We start from the raw sequence: 23034 nt of genomic DNA on the forward strand, positions 1-23034 counted from the left end.
ACCCCCTCCTATACTCCTCTATTTTCCCAAGGCTATTGCCTTTCAGATTAAATATGAATTTTGCAACTTAGAATACGTGTTCTTGTCAGTCTGAAAAATATACAATATAGTGGTACCGAGCTAGGACATAGCCGTAGGTGTCCAGATAACTTGGGGGAAAATTTTCATTTGGAGCCTGTTTCTATCAGGCAGCCCCCGTGCCTATCAAATGTACTCTCAGCCTCTGTCAGAACAACTGAAACAATTCACCATTCCAAGGATGGAGAGTGCTTTCAAAAAGTGCTTGATATATAGGCTGAGGTCATTAATGTCTAGGCTAACTAAACCACTCATTGGACTTGTTTTTGGAATAGCCTTTTATGATTATGACTATAACCAGAAATGTAAACTTACTTTTGCCCATTCTGTTCCTAGCTAGGGAAGATACAATTATGACCTTCACTTCATTTCATTGGCTGTCCGAAAAATTCAAGCTATACTTTGCTAGGTAACAAGAGGCACATAACCCATTCCCCTGTTTTGTGTTCATAAGCTGAAGTTAAGTGGTTCTTAAAATCTGATTGCTGGCCAGATTGCTGCAATGAGATTACTTTTAGGAATAGCTCTGGGTTCCCTCAGTTACTTAGGTTCTGTTGGGGTGACAGGGACTCTGAATTTAGCAGAGGAATCTCCTGAAAATAGATATTTGATGTTCTGGACCTAATAGAAAAATATGCCTTTTTATATTTGTATCACTGGAAAAGAGGGCAATGGATAGTCAAAAGCCTGTTTTAAAATACAGGACAAGGAAATTTTGGAGGGTTACAACTTGAAATCATTTTACACGAACTAATAAGGACTCCAGTTTACATTTCTTGGGCACTCACAGGTCAGAGCATGAGGTAGAAATGTCCCTGTGTTTTAAGATGGGTTTCAACGCTGTATCTTTGAAGTTTTACTTGTCATTCTGGCCAGAGTTCTCTGGGGGCACTCTGGGAGATGCCGCACTGCCTGTTTGCCTTGTTCTCTGCTTTAGAATGCTGGTAGTTTTTGAATTACACATTTTGTTTTTGCTTTTTTTTTTTCTTTTTTCTTTTGTCCTCTGTAGATGATCACAGTAGGGTGAAGTTAAGACCTTTACCAGGAAAAGACTCTAAGCACAGCGACTACATTAATGCAAACTATGTCGATGTAAGTCAGAAATGTTTTTATAAACCTGCTTCTGATAATTGAAGAGTTGCCACAGAGACTGTTGAACGTGTTTTAATACTGCACAGAGCTTTTACTAAAACACAGCCTATTCAATCTGGAAGGCACTTGAATTATTAACTGGTGTGTGGTACCCTTGCATCTTACTTTGTGCTGTGTCATCTTTGAAGGGCTACAACAAAGCGAAAGCCTATATCGCCACCCAGGGACCTTTAAAGTCTACATTTGAAGATTTCTGGAGGATGATTTGGGAACAAAACACTGGAATCATTATCATGATTACGAACCTTGTGGAAAAAGGAAGAGTAAGAGCCTCTTGGCTTAATATCTTAAATCATGTACCTTCATTCAAAACCTATTTATGGAGTACCTGCCGTAGGGTAGGAGCTTGACCAGGTATAAAGAGTTAAGGCGATGAAAGGCATCCTCTCTGCCCGTACCTTGCTTGTAGTCTGGTGGGAAAGAGCTCAGCACTTACAAGAGTGAATTAAATGTGGCAGTAGGAATGAACAGAACGTTATAATGGGGATGCTGCAGAATGGATGAATACATCCTCTGGGGCTGAGATTTTGTAAAGGAGCTCTTGTTTGCGGTGAGATGTGAACAGTGAGGGACGAGAAGGAGTTAGGGAAGGACCTTCTAAGCCCAGGGAACACAGGGAAGCTGGAGGAAACCCAGTGTAGTGGGGGAACTACCGATAGTTCAGGCAGGGGACAGCAGCACTGCTGAAACACCCTAGCATTGAGAGAACCTTTTTTTAAGATGGCGAATATTTGAGTTATTAGATCATGAGCTTACATTACATGATGGTAATGTAGGCTGGAATAAAGGCTAAGCCTCAAGTTCATTAGGTAGAGTCGCTTCAACTTCACTTTGACTGTGGAGTCCCCGTTTCACCTTTGGTGACCCAAGTTGTGAAATGAAGATTTGCATTGTTACAAGACTCTCTTGCAACTCTGAATGCAGCCCAGACTCCTAAACGATAAGTAAACTCCTTTATAATGTAGCCAGCCCTATTTCTTACTGGCCAAATACAGGTTTCTTTCTTTGGCCCTCTTTAAAGGGCACTGTGTGTTGAAAGACGGTCACGAATACTAGACCCATTTCTCAAAGGATCTTGCCCACACTTGTCCCACGATTAACCACTTCAGAGGTATGTCTACCTATAAGCCATTGGGCCCGTACATTCCTTTCTCAGTCAACTACGTGGCCAGAGTACTGGTTTTAAAGACTTACGAAATCACTTCATCGACAGTACAACTGTGGCATAAATTGCAGTTGGAGTTAACAACTTTTTCCTTTTTGCAGCGAAAATGCGATCAGTATTGGCCAACAGAGAATAGTGAGGAGTACGGAAACATTATTGTCACACTGAAGAGCACAAAAGTACACGCCTGCTACACTGTGCGTCGTTTTTCAGTCAGAAATACAAAAGTGAAGAAGGTACTGAAGGAATCGGGTGGGCTGCCAGGGCATCTCTCTTTAAACTTGTACGAAAAACGGCACAACCAAGGCCAATTCTCATAACCAACTTGGCTTTAAAAAAGTATTTCTAAAAAACGTTTTTTCACAACTCGTTTGATTGACATCAATGTATGCTGTGAAAGATACTGGCAAAGCACATAATAGAATTGAACTGGCCTGATTAAATGCTGTAATCTCCCAGTGAAGGCTTCGCTTTTTGTTTTGTTTTGTTTTGTTTTTTTTTAAAAAGGTCCTCTTCGGTTTTGGTGACCAGCAACTATAGCAGCATCTGCTTGTTGACTGAGCTTTTTAATAGCAATTTTCTGACAGTTTTAAAGCATTATTTCCCAAAGTGTGCTCCAAGGAATGCTAACCCTGCAAGATGCTTGCAAAAATCAAATTCTGCTGTTTAATAGGTATGGAAAATGAATGCTAGGTAATAAATATTCTCCGTTAGAAATGAACAGGGCACGCAAGTGACCAAAGTGCTAGTGAAGAAACCTCTTCAACTTTGTTTTGCCTAGTGCTTCTTAAAGTGCCTTAATACAACCCTTGTCTGTGTAACTGTTAACATCCTGAGATTCACACCCTGTGGAAAATGCTTTCAAGTTATCTCTTGTTCAAAAGCTGCTGTTGCACCAAGACTCCTAGACCACTGCAAAATTACTAGGAACTCTAGGTAGATGTTCATTAAGAAAATGTACAGTCGCTCTACAGAGACTTAGGAACGGCTGTTGTTTGTAGCAATGGGTATAATGTGGTGTTTTGTTGTTGTTGTTTTTAGTCTTGGACATCTTTGAGAAGGTGTTAAAACTCCAGCCTTCCTGCCCCCAGAAGAATTCACCTTTATTCAAACTTTTATATACAATGCCATTGGCTCTGAAACCTATCTGTGCTCCAAGGTTAACAGTCCTTTGTACATGTAGTTTTTTCCCAGAATGGCAGAAGCATATAATAATCAAGTAGCATTGTATTTATCTGTGTTCTGATAGAGCTGTTACAAAGCCCATTTGTAAAAAGCCCATGGGAACCCTTCAGGTATTTAAGCATCGCCCACTTATTCTTATTTTGGAAGCAGCTTAGAGGGAGGAGGAAGTCAAATGGGAATGTTAGGTGTCTTGTGCAAAAGGAAAAAGTAGTAACTAAAAGTAAGAAAGAAATAGGAAAATGAGAGTTAACAGAGGATTTCAGAAATGAAAGTCATCAGGCCTTGGTAGTACAGACCGAACACCTAACATGCTCCAGCGTTGAGTAATGACCCCGAGTCATTCAAAAAAAAAAGAAAAAAAAGTGAACTTTTCAGAGAGGTATTTGTGGTAAGAAAAAAACATATAACAGCTAGTTACCCATTTGGGGAAATTTTTCATCCAAGTAGTTAAAATGAAAACAAAACATAGTTTAAAAAGCTGAGCCACTTAAAGGAAAACTCTGAAAAATTCATTTATGAAAGTGACAGATAAATTTATTATTGCTTTGACTCTGGAGATTGACCATCATTTGGCACTTAGGATCTTCCCCACAGCTGGTGAAGAACGTAAAGCAAGGACCAGCACTTAGGTTCCTGAAGGTTCAACCTGGACAGCGGAGAAAGGATGGGAATCTGGGCCCACTGTCAGATGAAAGCAAAGGACCAAAGCCTTCCGGAGTTGGGGCAGGAAGTCAGAAAATGGAGGCCCTGTAGGCAAATTACAGTGTTTGAGATGGTTCTAAATCCAAAAAACTAGTGTCGAGTGTTCGTACCTGGTACAGTCTTAAGCCATACTCTCCCCCCGGAGAGGTCTGATACTTGCCATCCAGCTAGGTGGTAGCTCCATTTGTGGCCTGAGACAGCCACCAAGAGGAAAGTACCTCGTTCAGGAACAGTAGTTAAGGCAAATGAAATGGAAGGTCCTGTTTCCTATATCCTTACGTTATTTCCTTATACCAGAATGCCTACCCCCTGCTTAAAGACCTCTTTTTTTTTTTCACCTTTCTCGTAGGGTCAGAAGGGAAACCCCAAGGGTCGTCAAAATGAAAGGGTAGTGATCCAGTATCACTACACACAGTGGCCTGACATGGGAGTTCCTGAGTACGCCCTCCCGGTCTTGACCTTTGTGAGGAGGTCCTCAGCAGCCCGCACGCCGGAAATGGGCCCTGTGCTGGTGCACTGCAGGTGGGGCCAACATCCTTCTCTTTCTTGTGCCTGGGATTCGACATTGGAAGTGGGCAAAGTAGGGAAATGTGGACCTCACGGGCATGGACTACTGGGGCCCTGCTTTGTTGCTTCAGAAACGGAGTCTTGCTCTGTCACCCGGGACCAGTACAACCTGTTACAGTTATATAAAAATCACTATATATTCTCCACATGTTCAGAAATCATGTGCTATTTCTGAGGTTAAAACAAAATGTGCTCTTAGAGAATGAATCTCCAGTTTTATAACATCTACGATTAATAAAATCCCCATTGTTTATAGGGAATCTTTAAGCTGCTCCTATTAATAAAAATCTGACCTTAAACACAAGTCCAGGGCTTTCTACACTAGAGAGTTTGAGATTTTGTATATGGCTTTTCTGTAGGGTTCCTCTAAATAATAAAATGTATTGTGATAGTAAAAAGGCTTTTTTTTTTTTTTTTAAATGTTTATTTACTTATTTTAAGAGAGAAAGAGAGCACAACCAGAGGAAGGGCAGAGAGAAAGGGAGAGACAGAATCCCAACCAGGCTTTGTGCTGCCAGAGTGAAGCCCGACTTGGGGCTTGAACTCATGAACCATGAGGCCACGACCTGAGCCAAAACAACCGACTGAGCCACCCAGGCACCCCGAGCAGCGAAAATATTTTTTCACTTTTTATCTTTGGTATTCAAATAGTTGCTGCTTATTCTGCGAGTTAGAAAATGCCATGCAGCTAAGCATTTCTTCTGGGCTGTTGTTAATTACATGCGCTCACAAAGCAAGTCCTTTGCAGATGTTGGAACCCATCTCCTGTTTAAAGCCCTGTGAAAACTACATTTTTCACTTAACCCATTGAGGAATCACTAAAACGGACGAAAGTCTGTCAAAGAGCTCGGGTATCAGTGGAGTTGTGGGAGACGGGGAACCCACGGCGGGGGCGGGGAGAGGCGGTTCTGACAGAAGCAGCTTGTTAATCAGAACTGTGATCCTCCTTAGTGTTGTTTTTCTAATAACAATTAGGAAGAGGCCACATTTTCCAGGTGTGCCATTCTGATTCTAGACCTGGGTAACTAAAGGAAGGCACCCCTTTAGGTAGGAACTTTCTAATACTGCGCAGACTAGGGAGGTGTGCAGAAAGGGGGCTTAATGAAAGGATAGTGGGTAGGGCGCCTGGGTGGCTCAGTGGGTTGAGTGTCTGACCTTCAAGCTCAGATCACGATCTCACGGTTTGTGAGTTCGGGCTCTGTGCTGACAGTTCCCAGCCTGAAGTCTGCTGTGGGTTCTGTGTCTCCCTCTCTCTGTGCCCCTCCCCAACTTGTGCTCTCTTCATCAAAAATAAGTGAACATTAAAAAAATGAGAAGATAATGGGTGCTTCCAGAATTACGGGGAGTTGGAAGAGCAGGCGTGAACTTAGACACCAAGGACATACTCCCTACCTAGGGCCTCAGCAGACACAGTTCTGGTGTGGGGACAGCTCTGCCGAGAGGGGCCACTCTCTGTCCCTCGCAGATCCCCGACTGAACATCCTTTGCTTGAGCTGCAAGTGAGGCTGAGAAAGCAAATACATAATGCAACCTTTTTATAAAGGCTGTCTCTTCTCCCCAGCAAGACTCCTGAGGTGGGAAATGTCCTAATGTAGTTTTTGGATGCTGTCCACAACGAATAACTTGTGTCGACTCTACGAGGTTATCTAAACGGCAAGGTTATTTCTCCGCTCACTCAATATTTAGATGGTAACTTTTCCAGGTTACCGTTAACGAATGACCGTCCTAGTTGGGTGTCCTCATTTCTTCTAGCGCTGGTGTGGGCAGGACAGGCACCTACATTGTAATAGACAGCATGCTGCAACAGATAAAAGACAAAAGCACAGTTAACGTCCTTGGATTCCTGAAGCATATCAGGACACAGCGTAACTACCTCGTCCAGACTGAGGTAAGGGGCACCTTCAGGTGCTCTCATGAGATTTCTAGCACATGCCGTAACTGAAAGTTAAATGATTCCAAGGAGGCAAATTCCTCTCGTGGGGCTTGAAGGCATTTACAGGTTTGTATTGGAAGATGTCCTGACCATGATACTACTCATTGGCTCAGTTTCCCATTTCTGGGTGGAGCTCACGTGTGGATTTCTCAGGAACTACACCAGCACTCAGGAAGCAGACACAGCTGTATCTAGTGCTGTGTTTGATGTGGTGGGGAACTAAACATGCAGTCTGGCGTGAGAAGTAGAATGGTTCTAAAAGGTGATCATTAAACACATTTCTCCATTGCATGCTCCCTTGAACCTACTGTTTTGGGCCTAGTATGGAAAACACAGTCTTGACCCTAAAATAAATAATAAGGGATAAACCAGTAAGAAATGGAGCAGGCCACCTAGTGGTAAGTGCAGGAGGAATTTATAGGGAGGTCCTTGTTAGAAGAGTTGCTCTGAGGTCGATTGCCTGACGGATCGAGGCGGCTACCCCTTACCAGCTCTTCTCAGTGATGACATATACTGTCCCTTACAGGAGCAGTACATTTTCATCCACGATGCCTTGTTGGAAGCCATTCTAGGAAAGGAGACTGAAGTATCTTCGAGTCAGCTGCATAGCTATGTTAACAGCATCCTCATACCAGGAGTAGGAGGAAAGACGCGGCTGGAAAAACAATTCAAGGTAGTGTTCCGAATAAATTTCTTGGGTTAAAAAAAAAAACCAAGAAGTAAAGAAACATCTTCAATATGGGAGTCATGTCTTTTTTTCCATGAATGTATGGACCAAAAGGGACTATCATCTGTATTCTTCAAATGTAATAGGAAGGAAATAGTTTTGACCTGTGTATGAATTGTTGGTATCCAAGTAGACAGTGCAGTGCTAGATTTCCTTCTGAGCAACTTAGGATTTGATCTGAGTGTAAACATGAGCAGCCCTTGGCCACAAAGACCTAATACTCAGAGTCAATCACTCCAGGCCAAAAAATATCTTCTGTATTCTTTTTGAATTAATCTATCTTACCCTTATTAAGAATGGCTATTTGTTGGCACACTGTCCCCAAAATAAAGCTATCTGAAAGACTATCAGATAATCCAGAAACTAAAAAAGTTACTAAGGAATACTAGAGAGAAGTTAGCTTTCCCCAAAGGATTATTCTTTTGCTTGGATAGAGGCGTGAAGTTTACAGGTAGGTAAAGTTTATATGGAATTGACTGAGGAAAAGGTGAAAAACCAGACTATTAGGACCTTAAAGTAATTAAGATCGTAAGACCTTTTATTCTAACTTTCAAACACTGTCCTTCCACATTCTTATATGTATGTCTCTCATTAGTCTTTTAAATTCCTTTTTTTGCATAATTCTATATGTAATTTCTCATTTTGTATCAAAATGGAAAGAATGAGGTGAATCTTTGCAATTTTAGTTTTCATGGTAAAACTTTCCATGGATTTGGGGTGCCTGGATGGCTCAGTTGGTTAAGTGTTCAACTCTTGATTTCAGCTCAGGTCATGATCTCACAGTTGGTGAGTTTGAGCCGCATATCAGGCTCTGCGCTGACAATGTGGAGCATGCTTGGGATTCTGTCTCCCTCTTTCTTTGCCCCCTTTCCCATTTGCTCTCTATCTCTGTCTACAAATAAATAAAAATAAACGTAAAAAAAAAAAAAAAAAACTTTCCATAGATTCTGAAACCATCGTTTGAGATTGTCAAGCAGAGTAACCAGCAAAATTAATCTTACTTTTCATTCCATAACAATTTCAAATTTCTGGCTCTCCTTTTATAACATCCTAACTATTCTAAAAACCATTTGAGGTCATTAATAATGAAGACATAGTAGTAGCTCGTTTTCAATGTTTAAAATTAATTCTTAAAAAATTTAAGTGCCGGGGCACCTGGGTGGTTCAGTTGGTTAAGCCTCCCGCTCCGGCTCAGGTCATGATATCGTGGTTTATGGGTTCGAGCCCCACATTGGGCTCTGTGCCGACAGCTCAGAGGCTGGAGCCTGCTTCAGATTCTGTGTCTCCCTCTCTCTCTGCCCCTCCCCCACTCATGCTGTTTCTCTCTTCTTCCAAGATAAACAAACATCAAAAAAACATTTTTTTAATAAAAATAAATAAGTGCCAACATTTCTTAAATCCTACCTTTTCTATTCTGCAATATTTGTTTCCACATACTTTAAAAAAATTCATCAAAGAAATCTCTCCATTCCATTGGAAACCAAGTCATTGGTTCTTTTGTAAGCACTAATCACTTGAGAACTTAAGAACAAGAGAAAAAAAAACAAGTATCAGAAACTTGAAAACTACATCCAGGGCCCTTGACAATAGTCCTAAAGCATTTGGTGGAGGCCATTCCCATATGTTCCATTAAGATATATACCCCAGCCCTCCAAAAAAAAAGGGGATTGACAAAGTGTTCAACCAAGCTATATAAGAACAGGAAGAATAACCAAACTTCTGGGCTAAGTACTTAAAATGGCCTTAGAACAATGTTAGTTTAGTTCAACAGAAATGTACTGAGAACCTAGTGAGTTAGGTTCAAGAAACACGGTTAGCTCTTATGACCATATAGCAGTCTTTTCTAGTGTAGGCCCACCCAAATCTCATGTGCCTGTGAGAAATTACAGAGGGGAACTTCCAAAAATCAGTGACACTGTCAGCCAGAAAATCTACATTGATTCAGTAAACATCTGCTACCCACACAGAACCTGTTATCAGAAGCCTGTGGCCTGGTAGTAGAAATGAGACAGGTGTGCACATCACCAAGGGAATGGACAGAAGTAACCACTACTGAAACACAACAATGCATTCTTTGAGGTAGAAAAAATGTTTTTTTTCTTGAGTAATCTGATTATTGATGGACCTTTTTTGCCAGATCATCAAGCAAATGCTGTCAATTGTAATTTCTGTTTCATTGGTTTGTTGTTTTCCAGCTCTGCTGACATTCAAATGCTGTATAACACTGTATACATTTAAGGTGTAGAAAGGAATGACTGGATGTCTGCATTATATTATGAAATGATTGTCATGTTACGGTCAGTTAACATGTCCACAGTTACACCTTTGAATGAAGACTAAAGCGTTACTTTTCTTTCAGCTGGTCACGCAATGTAATGCGAAGTATGTGGAATGCTTTAGTGCTCAGAAAGAGTGTAACAAAGAAAAGAACAGAAACTCTTCGGTCGTGCCATGTAAGATCTTAAAATCCATTTGACTTGGTGGAATGTGTTAGTATTTTTTCATTGCATTTTATGTATTCTGTAAAGAGGCAGCTACTACCAAGGGGAAGAGTTCTGCCAGGAAAATTCAGGCACATCGATCAGACTAGCAGGGGCGGCTGTCAGTGCCAGCGAACGGCTGCCTCGGTGCCACGTGAACTCTAGCTTCGGTTCACCTCGAAAGCCCAGAGTTGTGGGACTTCCACATCTTAACTAAAAAAATGAATAAAGCCATTATCACTGTGGCATGAATACTCCTAGAAAGCTTAAGGATCTCTAACTAATCCGTCCAACCGGAATACATTATTACGTTATCCTGGCTATTGAGGTCAAGGCACTATGCAGACGGGGCCCTTTGTATCCATAGCTTGGGACACGGCAGAGGATACTATGTGTGTGCTAGAGACACAGGCGTGGCTGATCGCTGGAAAGATGATCTTTCCTTGACAAAGGCCACTGTTTTCTAAGCCCTTTACCAGGAGAAAGATACGGATAAGGCTGTGGCAAAACAGAAGTACAACGTGTGGGTATAATGGAAAGAATATCAAACCAGGGCTAAAAATTACCTGAAATCCTGTCATCTCTGCACAGAGTGTTCTTTTCATGCTGTGCTGTGAAAACCTCTCCCACAGTAAAATTTGATTCCTACGTTGCCTCTGCCCTCCTGGGACTGTGCAGCAAAATTCCATTGACATTCTCCTTAGCGGAGAACACTTGAGCTTAGTTAAAAATATAGGTAAGTTTTAACCTGAAAAGGGATCCACGGGAATAGGTGACGCACCGAGTGAATCTCAGAAAGCACTATGCGTTCTGCGTGTATAATAAGGCAAACGTGGTGTTTTTGTTTTGTTTCCATACCATAGCCGAGCGTGCTCGAGTGGGTCTTGCACCATTGCCTGGAATGAAAGGAACAGATTACATTAATGCTTCTTATATCATGGTGAGAGTCAACAGTTAATTATAAATAAATTCAATTAAACTAAAAGGTGCTAAAGAGCAGATACCACCTATGTGGCTGATTTCACTTTTCAAATAATTTCTCGATGTGTAATATCAAAATTAGAGAGCTTTCTGTATCCGGAGACCTCTAACAAAAGACTCCTAGCCAGTGGGGGTACAAAAATACTTTAAGAGAAGTGTTCATTAAGGAATTAATTTTATTGTTAATTTCACCCATCTAGCGTTTGAATAAATGTTGAAATTGCCGTTAAGTAAAAACAGCAGGGGTAACTAGGAGGAAATTTATGTGGAGCGAAAAATATCTACACATGTTAGCATATACAGCTAAAAATTAGCCAAATGTACTGACTGCCTTTTTCAATTGTTTTCGTGTGGTCAAAACAATGCCGTCTTATTTCGTGAACATATTTTACTTACCCCGGCGTCAGAATAAAATGTTTGTAACTGCTGATTTTCCGTCTTCCTAACTGAAGGGCTATTATAGGAGCAATGAATTTATTATAACCCAGCATCCTCTGCCACATACTACGAAAGATTTCTGGCGAATGATTTGGGATCATAATGCACAGATCATTGTCATGCTGCCAGACAACCAGAGCTTGGTAAGCAAAGCACATCTGCTATATATTAATGAGCCTGTGAGGCCAGAAGCATAAATCATTTTGATACCTTAGCACAGGGCTACACTGTCTGTATGCGCTAGGGAGGGTATTGAGACTTCTCTTCTTGAAGTTGGAGCAAGTTCCTTTTGTAGTCTCACAGTTAAGTGTCGCCATCGGTTCCATTACTTGATTCTCTAATGCTGTACATGGCAGGGCCATGGAAGGTTTTGTAAAGCCTTTTTTTTTTTAGTAACATCATTAATATAGGATCTTAACCTCTGAGTTGCTATATATCCCTTGGGAAAAATAAAATAGCATCTAACTATGTAACTGTGTTTACACGTACTAACTTGTTTAGTCCTCTCTACCACTTTATGACGCAGATACTATTATCATCTCATTTAACAGCGAAGAAAATCGAGGGAAGTAACTTGCCTAAAGGGCATACATGAATAATTGGAGGCAGGATTTAAACCAGAGTGACCTTTTAATCCTTTTCTATGATGTGGCGTGGGACAAATATCATAGCAAAGTTTTCCCAGTCCTTCCCCCAAAAATTCGTATCTAAAGTACTAATTATCATTATCTTTCCCCCATACCTTAGGCCAGGCAGATCCATTACAGGGAAGGAGATACAGAAAGGCTATTTTGTTCCAGTTTAAAGGTGCTTCTAAGACCTTGGCTGAGCTACAGCCCTTTTCTCCTCTATTTAGTTAGTCCTTCCCTGCTGTGGTCCCTAAGACCATAGAAAAGAAGGGTTAACAAGTTTATCGAAATAAACTTAATGGCAGAATTCGTTGGGTCTTCAGAAGTTATGAGGACACGTAAGCCCACAAAACAAAAACGGAAATAAGAAACAATGAGGAGCTGCTTCGACAAGTATCAGATCAGTGAATTTTTTCGTTGAGAAAGAACAGCCTGTGATTGAACCCCTAGTCTTGACGACATGCATTTGACTGCGTGCCCAGTCAGTAGGAAGTTCACTTTGTCGCATTTTGCTCCAGTTTCAGAATACCAAGACTGCTTCTGTAGGAGAGAATGGCAACAAAATTGAGAATCTTCAACTCAAAACTGGAGTGTAAATTTTCAAATTAGCTGGCAATAGGGGTCTATTCTGTTTTGCATGTGGAAATTGGAGGCATTTAGGGTTGTTAAAACGTTCATTTGTTGGATGAGTCAGTGTTTTGGTATTGTCACTTATCACAGGACAGTCACCAGAAGCCTCTACCCACGGGCTCGTTTGTATGGGGAGGCTGGACCAACAGAGTCCACGCGTGTCATGCAGACAGTGAGGACACAGGACTGCCCTGGAACAGGTCACCTCGGGCTGAGGGAGACCAGGCTAGAATCCTGAATGTCTGCCTTCTCAGCTCTGGGGTCGAAAGTCAGTGCACATTTTTCCTAAAAAATGTCTGCAGATTCTCTTTGTTTGCTTTATTTCTTACTGCTGTAATTTTACAAGACCATGATTCTGTGACTAGCCCAAAGTCACGGGTTCCTAGGTCAGAATGCACTGTTCTAGATATGCCTAGGCATCTTTGATCTACAAATGTATTTGTAAGCAAAATAACCATGAGACCAGAGGTCCTACTGAATTAAGAAGGAGCATGTATTTTTCATAGTATTTGAAGATGATCAGTTTCTCCCTAATTTGCTTTCTGTAGTCAGATGTTTTGGTGTGTGTGTGTGTGTTTGCTTATTATAATCCCCTTGGCAGTCATTAGGCCAATTTGATAATTTACTATTCAAGTTAATTTCTTACAGGTACATAATGTTATTCCCACTTTTCAGATATGGAAATTAAGGCCCAGATTAATTTATTCAATCCTAAATCCTGTGTTTAATCTCTGCGCATTGGTTAAATTTATAGGCCTTGTCCATTATTACCTTACATCTTTAGTATCTGTTAGAAGGGTCTTAACTTCCATTTCCTTGGACAAAATGTATTAAAACCCCTGACAGTTACAGACTGTCTTTTGTATAGCCTAAACCCAATTGCTAATCTGTTTCCCCTTATGCTGAGCTTTAAAAATAAAAATGTACTTGGCAATAAGCTATATTGAAACTTGAAAGGGTGATAAGTCTTATTGGACTGTTGGCTCATTTCTGATGCAACAATGTAAGATTAAACAAAACCTTCTTTGTTTTGAACATTATTCAGAATTATTTCTGACTTCACTAGTAGTATCTAAGCATTTTCAGGCAAATGCCCATGGAAGTGTAGCTATTCCAGGCAAAGCAGAGTTTGCCATTTGGACTGATGAGAAAAAGAGGGATGGGGGGGGTCAGGGGTCTTACCCTAATCGTTGTATTTCTCACAAAGACTCCCACCTCTACATCTCTTCACTTTGTCTTCGGCCTCTGCAGTTTTCAGGGATGGAATTCAAGTACAGAGCCTGAATATTTATTTTTAATGCTAAAATAGATGAACATTTAAAGCTTGCCTGACTCAAGGCTGAAAGCCTTTTTCTGTGTTAATCTCCTTTTGACACCTAACATGGTTAGATTAACTTTTCTTTGAAAAAGCACTTTGTACTTAGAACCAACATAAGCTTATTTATGCACAGCCTCTTTCCAGACAGGTTCTGTTGCTTACCATTTAGTAGCAAGTGTGATTTGAGACAACTTACAGGCTTCTCTGAGTCTTGATGTCCTGGTCTGTAAAGACAGATGATAAAAATCCCTCACCTCCCTAGTATATTGTAAAAATTAAGACCACGTTTATGAAATTCCTATGCAAAATGCTAATCAACTGTAGAAATGTTAAGCCACAGGAAGTAACAACTAGGATGTCTTCGTTGCTTAAGCAATTGTGAAATAATATATTAGCCCCAGTTGAGAGATATTCTGTAATACGTCATAGTAAACAAGACAGGATCCAAGTCGATTAATTTTAATATGTCCCCTCTAGGGGGAGCATTTTTGGTTGTTACAGTGATGTAGGGAGGCAAGTCTAGAATACAGTTATTATCAATTACAATTTACAGTGACCACTGAACTTGGGATGATTAGAGGGGGATATAATTCTATGTGCCCAAGTTAAAAGGTGACTCGGGAGGTATGGGAGATGACAGACAGGATACATGAATTTGCTAGAAAATTCAAAAACAAATGTTTGACAGCACTGCAGAGGAATTTTTTCTTTGGGGGCGGTTCCCACAGGCAGAAGATGAGTTTGTATACTGGCCAAGTCGAGAAGAATCCATGAACTGTGAGGCCTTTACCGTCACCCTTATCAGCAAAGACAGACTTTGCCTCTCAAATGAAGAACAAATTATCATCCATGACTTTATCCTTGAAGCCACACAGGTAACCTAAAGCTGCCTTTCTCAGTCACAGCCCTACCTGGGCCCTGCATCATCCAAGTAATAACAGAGTAACTTACCACCTCAAGTCGGGCCCAGGCATTTGAGTATGACTTCATTATAAATACGTACACTTCCCTTTTGCCTTCCTTCAAATATTTGCTTTTTCCAGCTGGGTAGATGAAATGTAACCGTTCCTCTGATTGAGCATGCATACAAATAGGTCTGTTGACCTAATTATAAAAACAATATATTAGAGCTCAGTATTTTCTTTGCCACCAGAAATGTAAACATTGCAATGTGTTGCAGATGATAAGATTTTTTTTTTGTTTTTTTTGTTGTTTTTTTAGTAAACGACATTTTGATGTATAACAACTGCCTTCTTATGGGGTGGATATGAAAGGACGAGGACGATAAGTTATTATAACTTAAATGATGATTTAACCTCTCATTTTTTTCCTTTCAATTTATAGATAAGATAGAGTAGGATACAAAGTCTCATAATTTATTGGCACCTGCAATTTTATTGTCACCTGAAACAGAATTTTACTGTTTCACTAACATGACCTGGTCAATTTTTAATGGCAGGCAGGCCTCCCTAATATTTTTCTTCTTACCAGCCCCATTTTGGTTAATGGGGCATTCTTCAATTCTATCCTATCTTAGGAACAAGTTCTAGTCATTAGATTACAGATCTAATGGGCTGGGCTGTGACTGCTGTTGTATCGGTTACAGGATGACTATGTCCTAGAAGTTCGGCACTTCCAGTGTCCCAAATGGCCTAACCCAGATGCCCCCATCAGCAGTACTTTCGAACTTATCAATGTCATCAAGGAAGAGGCCTTAACAAGGGACGGCCCCACCATTGTTCATGATGAGTATGTATCTATTTCTTAATTTTAAAATTCAAACATGTTTCTTGTGGAATTGCTATGGGAGTAGAAAGGGAAAGACAGACTCTATCTGCTTGTGACCAGTCTGAGTTTTTTCCAGTGTCTACAGGAGCAGGTTGTAGAGCTGTTTGAGTTTTAATGTGTCCTACCCTTCCAAGGCTTCAGGTACTCCTGGAGTGTATGTTCTAGAAAGGTGAAAGCACTGTATCAGCTTACAAAAGTACACTTGAAAGCTTTCTGAGGTTTTATGTTTCAAAAACAATTTTAAATTATTATTTCCATTATTTAAACAATTATTTTTATATCCTACACTGAATTTCAGCAAACATTATTAGGAAAGAAGACTTTTAATTTTTTTAGAAGGATGTTTGTTTGTTTATTTTGAGAGAACACGCACACCCAAGTTGGGGGCAGGGGCGGGGCAGAGAATCCCAAGCAGGCTCCACACTGTCAGCCCAGAGCCCGACACTCAACCAGCTGAGCCACCCAGGTGCCCCTAGAAGAAAAATTTTTAAATATGGTTTCATTGATTAGGAGTGAGAAAGTTACTTATTAATGATAAATTTAGAGTTTACAGTCTGTTTGGAAGTTCAAAGAAAACAAATAATTCGTGCCTGGTGTCAAGTCTTCTGGGCATCCACATGGTATTCAAACCTAGATACTTTCCTTCTTACTAAAGTAGAAAGGATCATAGGTAAACTTTATGGTATGTGAATATTTGGGGTCAAACGTAATGACTGGCATTGACCTGTAAATCACTTGTGTAATTCCAGATTGTTCAGAATCTCACAGACCTTTAGCTAATGTGGCACCAATCAGATATCTGCATTTCTGTTTTATTTCCAAGGTAGCTCCTTTCGTCAGCAGATTCTCAGTGCATCCATTACATTCATTAAATCAGCAGCCACTCTGGAAGCATAGATACTAAGCAATTTGAAAGTCAAGCTTATTGTTAAGTCTTTCAATTTTTTCTGCAACATGAAGTGACCACAGACTTCCAGTTTAGGTCAACACCTGTACCTCAAATCATGGTTCTCTCTTATTTGAAGAAAGCCATATTAATGGCTGCTTCCAAAGAGTTTTCTGGAGTTTGTTTTAGGAAATAATGACTGTTTCAAAGTAACTGGGCAGCCGTTACAGGTCTATGAAAATTTAGGGTATGCAGTTATAGAATAAAATTAAGGCTGCTTCTAGAGATTTTTTTCCCCCACTAATCTGTATAGGCTTTTCAAATACCTTTGGGGTTTGCCAGCTGCTATCAATTCAGCCTGAATTCTAATGTTGCTGCCCAGTTCTGTGATTTTGCTGTTATTTTGTATTCAAGTTGGTAATGGAGCTAAACTTACATTTCATGGGTAAGGGAAGAGGGAAAGAGAAAAAACAGCAACTTGGTATGTCATTTAAAAAGAACTGTTTGATTCTTTTGTCTAGATTCAGTTTGGGGATATATTGTCTTACTCAGTGATTTTTATTTTGTGCCTCATGCTGAATATGTCACCTCTGAAATTAATCAAATGTAGTTCGCAGGCCCACACAAGAAAAGAGTAAATTAATTCTGAACTAGATCAGCACATACCATGTAGGTGAGCTAGATTAAAAACCTCCTAAAGACATGTGTTCCTGTATCCACTCTTTAGGAGATAAGGGATTCCAGAGAAATTACTTTTCCACATTACTCAAGCAAATTTGAACTATTTAAACACCTGCTAGCAGTAATACAATCTTGTGAATACCAGTTACCTTTCAGTTTCCATCTTACCTACTTTTTGTGCCTCTTAGTATCCCTTCCTGGTGGCGGACAGACACCTCTAATTTAGCATGTCTAAGACCAAACTCATCCTCGCAGCCTGCCTCCAGCCACTGAGTTGTGCAAAGCAGAGCCCTTTTTGTGTGTCCCTTCACCTCCACATCCGACTGGCCACGAGTCTTACTGATGTCACCCATTCTTTCAGTACACTTTCCAAATTCCTTTGCAGTCTGGCCAAAGTTTACTCATGCAGCTGTCATCCTAGTCCTCAGTCAATTCCTTCCTGTAGACCACCTTGCCCCTGCAACTGCTACTTCCTTTGAGTGCTCTGTCAGTCAACAGACACTTCAGAAGTCATTCTCCTTGAAACTATTGGTGACTCATCCCAGTGGTCATCATTTATCTTTTAAAAATATTTATTTTGAGAGACAGCTAGGGGGGCGGGTGTTGGGAGTGCAGGGAGAGAGAGAATCCCAAGCAGGCTCATGTCAGCACAGAGCCCGATGCCGGGCTCAATCTCGGGAACAGGGAGATCCTGACCCGAGCCGAAATCAAGACTCGGATGCTTAACTGACCAAGCCACCCGGGCGCCCCTAGAGGTAATCATTTAAAATCACTGACAGACATCACATTCTTAGCTGTGCTGTTCTTGTGTATCACATCATGTTGTACCCACTTGTTCACGGGACTGTCACCCCCCCCCTACACTGCTGACACTGGCAGTAATATTTGTCCCAGTCTCTACAGAGTGAAGCTTAATGCCTGGCACATAGCAGGTTCCGTGCTTCAGATTATGATGACCTACAAATGAAGGATACATACATACAATATCCTTAATGTGAACCTTTCCCAGAGAGCCTTGTGCTTTGCGTTTTATCATCATCTTACCTGCTTCAAAATGTTTAAGTGAGCAGGCTTGGAGGCCCAAGTGTTTGCACTTAAGGCTAAGAGTTGAACTTCGAATGCACAAACTAGGTATTTATCTGGTCTTCACAGAGATCTCTTAACACCTACTCTCAGGGCTGTCAGCTGTGTTGTGAGGTGGACGAAGTTCCTAGAAAAATGATCTAAGGATAAAATTCCTCGCCCAAAAGTAAACTGATTGTATCTGAGCACAAGCACCACTTACAAAGGCAAACTGCTTTATTCACAGCATCCTGTATTCAAGATTCAGAGGCTGATGTGTAGCATTACTGTCAAAGTTTTTAAGCAGACTCTATGTTCCTTCCGACAGAAGAGGATTAGAACATAAGCACAGTTTTTACCATCTTGTGGGACAACAGATTAGACATTCACTCACAGAAAAAGTTTCTTGTGCAAATAGTTATTCACTCTGCATATAGCTCTATCGTCCTATTAGATACCATAGAAGGCTAATTTGATTAATAATTCTCAAAGAATGATCCAAGGACTGCTGGTTGGGAAGGAGGCCCTTCCGGGGAATTCAAAAAGTCAAAACCATTTTCATAATAATACAAAGATACCATTTGCTTTGTTCATTCTCACTCTGACAGCTTCTGTAACAGGTGCTTGCATGGTCTTGTGTTTTGACATTTTCTCAGTTCTAATTTTTCATACGATAAATAGAGGGGATATAGCCCAAATAAGCAAGAGCTCTTTGAGTATCACCAGTAATCTTCTAATTTGAACCTGAGATACTCCATAGGAGATGCATAAATCTATGGACTGCTTTCTATACCCACTGCTGCAAAGACCCCCAGAAATAATTCTGGTTTTCCTTTGAACCTTACCACTACCCCACTAAGAGGGTCATTTTGGGATCCCTTCTTCACATAAGGAAAAAATAGGTAGTGTGAAGCTAATGGCCTGCATACACATATATAGTTAGTGTCAGAGCCAGGACCAGCTACGTAATTTATGGAGCCCTATGGAAAAATTAAGAATTTCCAGATGAAAAGTTCGAAGTAATGGTCATAAAGTTGCTCACCAGACTTGAGAGAACAGTGGATGTACTCAGAACCTCAACAAAGAAAGAAAAAATACAAAGAAGAACCAATAACTGAAATGAGAAATACACTAGAGGAAATCAACAGCATGTCCACATACACTAACATTACTGGTATCGGGGTCCCACAAAGAGAACAGAGACAGAAAGCAGAAAACTTCCCTAACCTGGGGACGGAAACACACATATCCAAGTCCCAGAAGCAGCCTCAAACAAGATGAATAAAGCAAGACACATAATAATAATAATAAAGATAAATCGAGGATTCTACAAGTATCAAGAGAGAAGCACTAGTTATTTACAAAGGAAAGCTCTCAGCTGATTTTTCATCAGAAACGTGCAAGCCAGAAGGAAGTGGCATGATATATTCAAAGTGTAGAAAGGAAAAAACCCATAACCAAGAATACTATACCCAGTTATCATTCACAGTTGAAGAAGAGAGACAGCATTTACCACACAAAAATTAAATGAGTTCATCACCACTAATCCAGCCTCAGAAGAAAATTAAAGATGCCCCTTTGGAAAAGAAAAGGCTGTAAGTAAAAAATTATTAAAAAAAAAAAAAATTCACTAGTAAAACCAACATAGTAAACATAGTAAATCAATCTTAAAACTAAGTATAAAGATTAAAAGACCAAAGCAGTAAAATCAATTATATCTTAAAAAAAAAATTGTCTATTTTGTGACTCCTTTAAGATGTACAATATGACATCATATATATATATATATATATATATATATATATATATATATATATATAAATAAAACGTGGAGAGGATAAGTCAAAGTGCAGTTTTTAGAATGTGTTCAAACTTTAAGCAACCATTAAAATACACTGCTATATATTTAGGATGTTATATATGAACCTTACAGAAACCACAAACCTAAAACCTATAATAGATATACAAAAGCAGAAAGAAATCAACACATAACACTAAACAAAGTCCTCAGTCACAAGGGAGAAGAGCAAGAGAAGAAAAGACATAGAATAACTACAAAAATAACCAGAAAACAATGAACAAAATGGCAGTTAAAGTACATACCTCTCAAATAAGTAAGTGGTTTAAGTGCTCCAATCAAAAGACATAGATTAAATGGATAAAAAAACAAGACCCAGATGTTGCCTACAAAAGACTCCCTAAATAGATATACAGACTGAAAGCTGAAGGGATGGAAAAAGATATTCCACAGAAAAAAAAAAAAAGAAAAGCTGGGGTAGCAGTATTTATAGCAGACAAAATAGACTTTAAAATAAAGAATAGGGGTACCTGGGTGGCTCTGTCAGATAAGTGTCTGGCTCTTGACTTTGTTCAGTTCAGGTCATGATCTCAAGGTTTGGGACATCAGCCTCTGCACTCAAGTGCATAGCTTGCTTGGTATTCTCTCTCTCCTTGTCTCTCTCTGCCCCTCCCCTGCTCATGTGCTCTGTTTCTCTCAAAAAAAAAAAAACATTTTAACAAGATCAGGACATTACATATGGTAAAAGGATCCATCTCAGAAGAGGATACAACAACTGTAAATATCTATGCACCCAACATAGAAGCATCTAAAGGGGGAAATTGATGGTAAGAAAATAGCAGGGAATTTTAACACCCACTTATGTCAATGGATAGATCATCCAGATCGAAAATTAATAAGGAAACACTGGCCTTGAACAAGACATTAGACCAGATGGATTTAACAGATACATACAGAACATTCCATCCAAAACAGCATAATACACATTCTTTTCAAGTACAGATGGGACTATTCTCCAGGATCACATATTAGGCCATTAAGCAAATCTCCATAAATTTAAGAAGACTGAAATCACATCAAGCATTTTTTCTGACCATAATAGTATGAAACTAGAAATAAATTACAAGAAAACCTGGAAAAAATACAAATATATGGAGGATAAATAACATGCTATTAAACAACCAATGTCTCAATGAAGAAATCCAAGAGGAAATTAAAAAATACCTGGAGGCAAATGAACATGCAAAATCTTTTGAGATGTGGCAAAAGCAGTTCTAAGAAGGAAATGTATAGCAATACAGGCCTACCTCAAGAAATAAAACTCTCAAGCAGTCTATCCTTAGGAACCTAAAGGAGCTAGAAAAGGAAGAACAAACAGAGCCAAAACTTAGGAGAAGAAAAGAAAAAAGATCAGAGTAGAAATAAATGTAGACTAAAAAAACCATGGAAAATATCAATGAAGGGGTGCCTGGATGGCTCAGTTGGCTAGGCATCCCACTCAGTTTCAGCTCAGGCCATGATCTCATGAGTTCATGGGTTTGAGGCCCCACAATGGACTCTGGGCTGGCAACACAGAGCCTGCTTGGGATTCTCACTCTCACCTTCTCTCTCTGCCACTCTCATAATAAACAAATAAGCTTAAAAAAAAAAAAAAAAAAAACATCGGGGCGCCTGGGTGGCGCAGTCGGTTAAGCGTCCGACTTCAGCCAGGTCACGATCTCGCGGTCCGTGAGTTCGAGCCCCGCGTCAGGCTCTGGGCTGATGGCTCGGAGCCTGGAGCCTGTTTCCGATTCTGTGTCTCCCTCTCTCTCTGCCCCTCCCCCATTCATGCTCTGTCTCTCTCTGTCCCAAAAATAAATAAAAAACGTTGAAAAAAAAAATTAAAAAAAAAAAACATCAATGAAACCAAAACCTGGTTCTTTGAAAAGATAAACAAGACTAAGAAACTTTTAACCAGACTCCTCAAGAAAGAAAGCAGACTGAAATAACATTACAAATGAAAAAGAAGTTATAGCCAACACCAAGGAAATACAAAGGATAATGAGAGTGTACTATTAAAACTTCTAAGCCAACAAGTTAGACTAGCCTAGAAGAAATGGAAAAAATAAATACGTGCAGCCACTATGTAAAACAGCGCCGAAGCTACTCAACAAAGTAAAAATAGAAATACCATATGATCAGTAATTCCATTTATGGGCATTTATCAGAAGAAAACAAAAACACTAATTGAAAAGGAGGCATGCACCCCTATGTTCACTGCAGTGTTATTTACAATAGTCATAATACATAAGAAATCTAAATGTCCGTAAATAGATGAGTGGATACAGAAGATGTGATGTATGTATACAATAGAATATTACTCAGGCATTAAAAAAAAAAAAAAAGAGAGAAGTCACCTTTTACATCAACATGGGTAGAACTAGAAGGTATCGGGCTAAGTGCAGTAATCAGATAAAGACAAATACAAGTGATTTCACTTCTGTTCTTTTTATTTAAGATTCCACATAGAAGTAAACTAAGATAAACAGAACTGGTGGTTGTCAGTAGTAGGGAGATGGGTGAAACAGGTGAAGGGGGTTAGTAAGTACAGACTTCCAGTTATAAATAAATCACAGAGATGACAAGTATAGCATAGGAAATGTACTTAATAATGTAATAACTTGGGTCACTATCACGGTGAATAGTTCCTAACATATATACTTGTCAAATCATTGTTACACACCTGAAACTAATATGGTATATCAACTATACTTCAGTAAAAAAAAAGTTCCAGATGGCAACAGCACAGCATTAAACTAAGCGCAGGACTCTTGTGAGCAGGAGACCCGTCAGAC

At 39.9% G+C, this 23034-nt stretch overlaps 1 protein-coding gene and 1 long non-coding RNA gene across 6 annotated transcripts in view; one reads left to right on the forward strand and one right to left on the reverse strand.

Moving 5' to 3' along the window:
• Positions 1 to 23034, forward strand: part of PTPRG (protein tyrosine phosphatase receptor type G) — a 712285-nt gene that overhangs the window by 678257 nt on the left and 10994 nt on the right. For 2 of the 4 annotated variants that reach the window (XM_042929870.1, XM_042929871.1), the window contains 11 exons: positions 1088 to 1170; positions 1359 to 1493; positions 2497 to 2631; positions 4632 to 4804; positions 6602 to 6737; positions 7309 to 7455; positions 9869 to 9962; positions 10853 to 10929; positions 11423 to 11551; positions 14714 to 14860; positions 15592 to 15734. In XM_042929870.1, coding sequence (XP_042785804.1) covers positions 1088 to 1170; positions 1359 to 1493; positions 2497 to 2631; positions 4632 to 4804; positions 6602 to 6737; positions 7309 to 7455; positions 9869 to 9962; positions 10853 to 10929; positions 11423 to 11551; positions 14714 to 14860; positions 15592 to 15734 — 1399 coding nt within the window. The remainder of the gene's footprint in view (positions 1 to 1087; positions 1171 to 1358; positions 1494 to 2496; positions 2632 to 4631; positions 4805 to 6601; positions 6738 to 7308; positions 7456 to 9868; positions 9963 to 10852; positions 10930 to 11422; positions 11552 to 14713; positions 14861 to 15591; positions 15735 to 23034) is intronic. The other 2 variants (XM_042929872.1, XM_042929873.1) reach the window with 2 other exon arrangements.
• On the reverse strand, positions 4059 to 12970 carry LOC122214518. 2 transcript variants are annotated; one of them, XR_006199925.1, is made up of 6 exons: positions 12151 to 12970; positions 10556 to 10885; positions 8914 to 9030; positions 7271 to 7437; positions 6242 to 6647; positions 4059 to 4327 (listed from the first exon to the last, which is right to left on the reverse strand). It is a non-coding gene; the product is annotated as an uncharacterized LOC122214518 (long non-coding RNA). The 2 variants fall into 2 exon arrangements; XR_006199924.1 differs by lacking the exon at positions 4059 to 4327 and having other exon boundaries at positions 6107 to 6647.

Source organism: Panthera leo, chromosome A2 (assembly GCF_018350215.1).
Source record: "Panthera leo isolate Ple1 chromosome A2, P.leo_Ple1_pat1.1, whole genome shotgun sequence".
NCBI classification, from domain to species: domain Eukaryota; kingdom Metazoa; phylum Chordata; class Mammalia; order Carnivora; family Felidae; genus Panthera; species Panthera leo.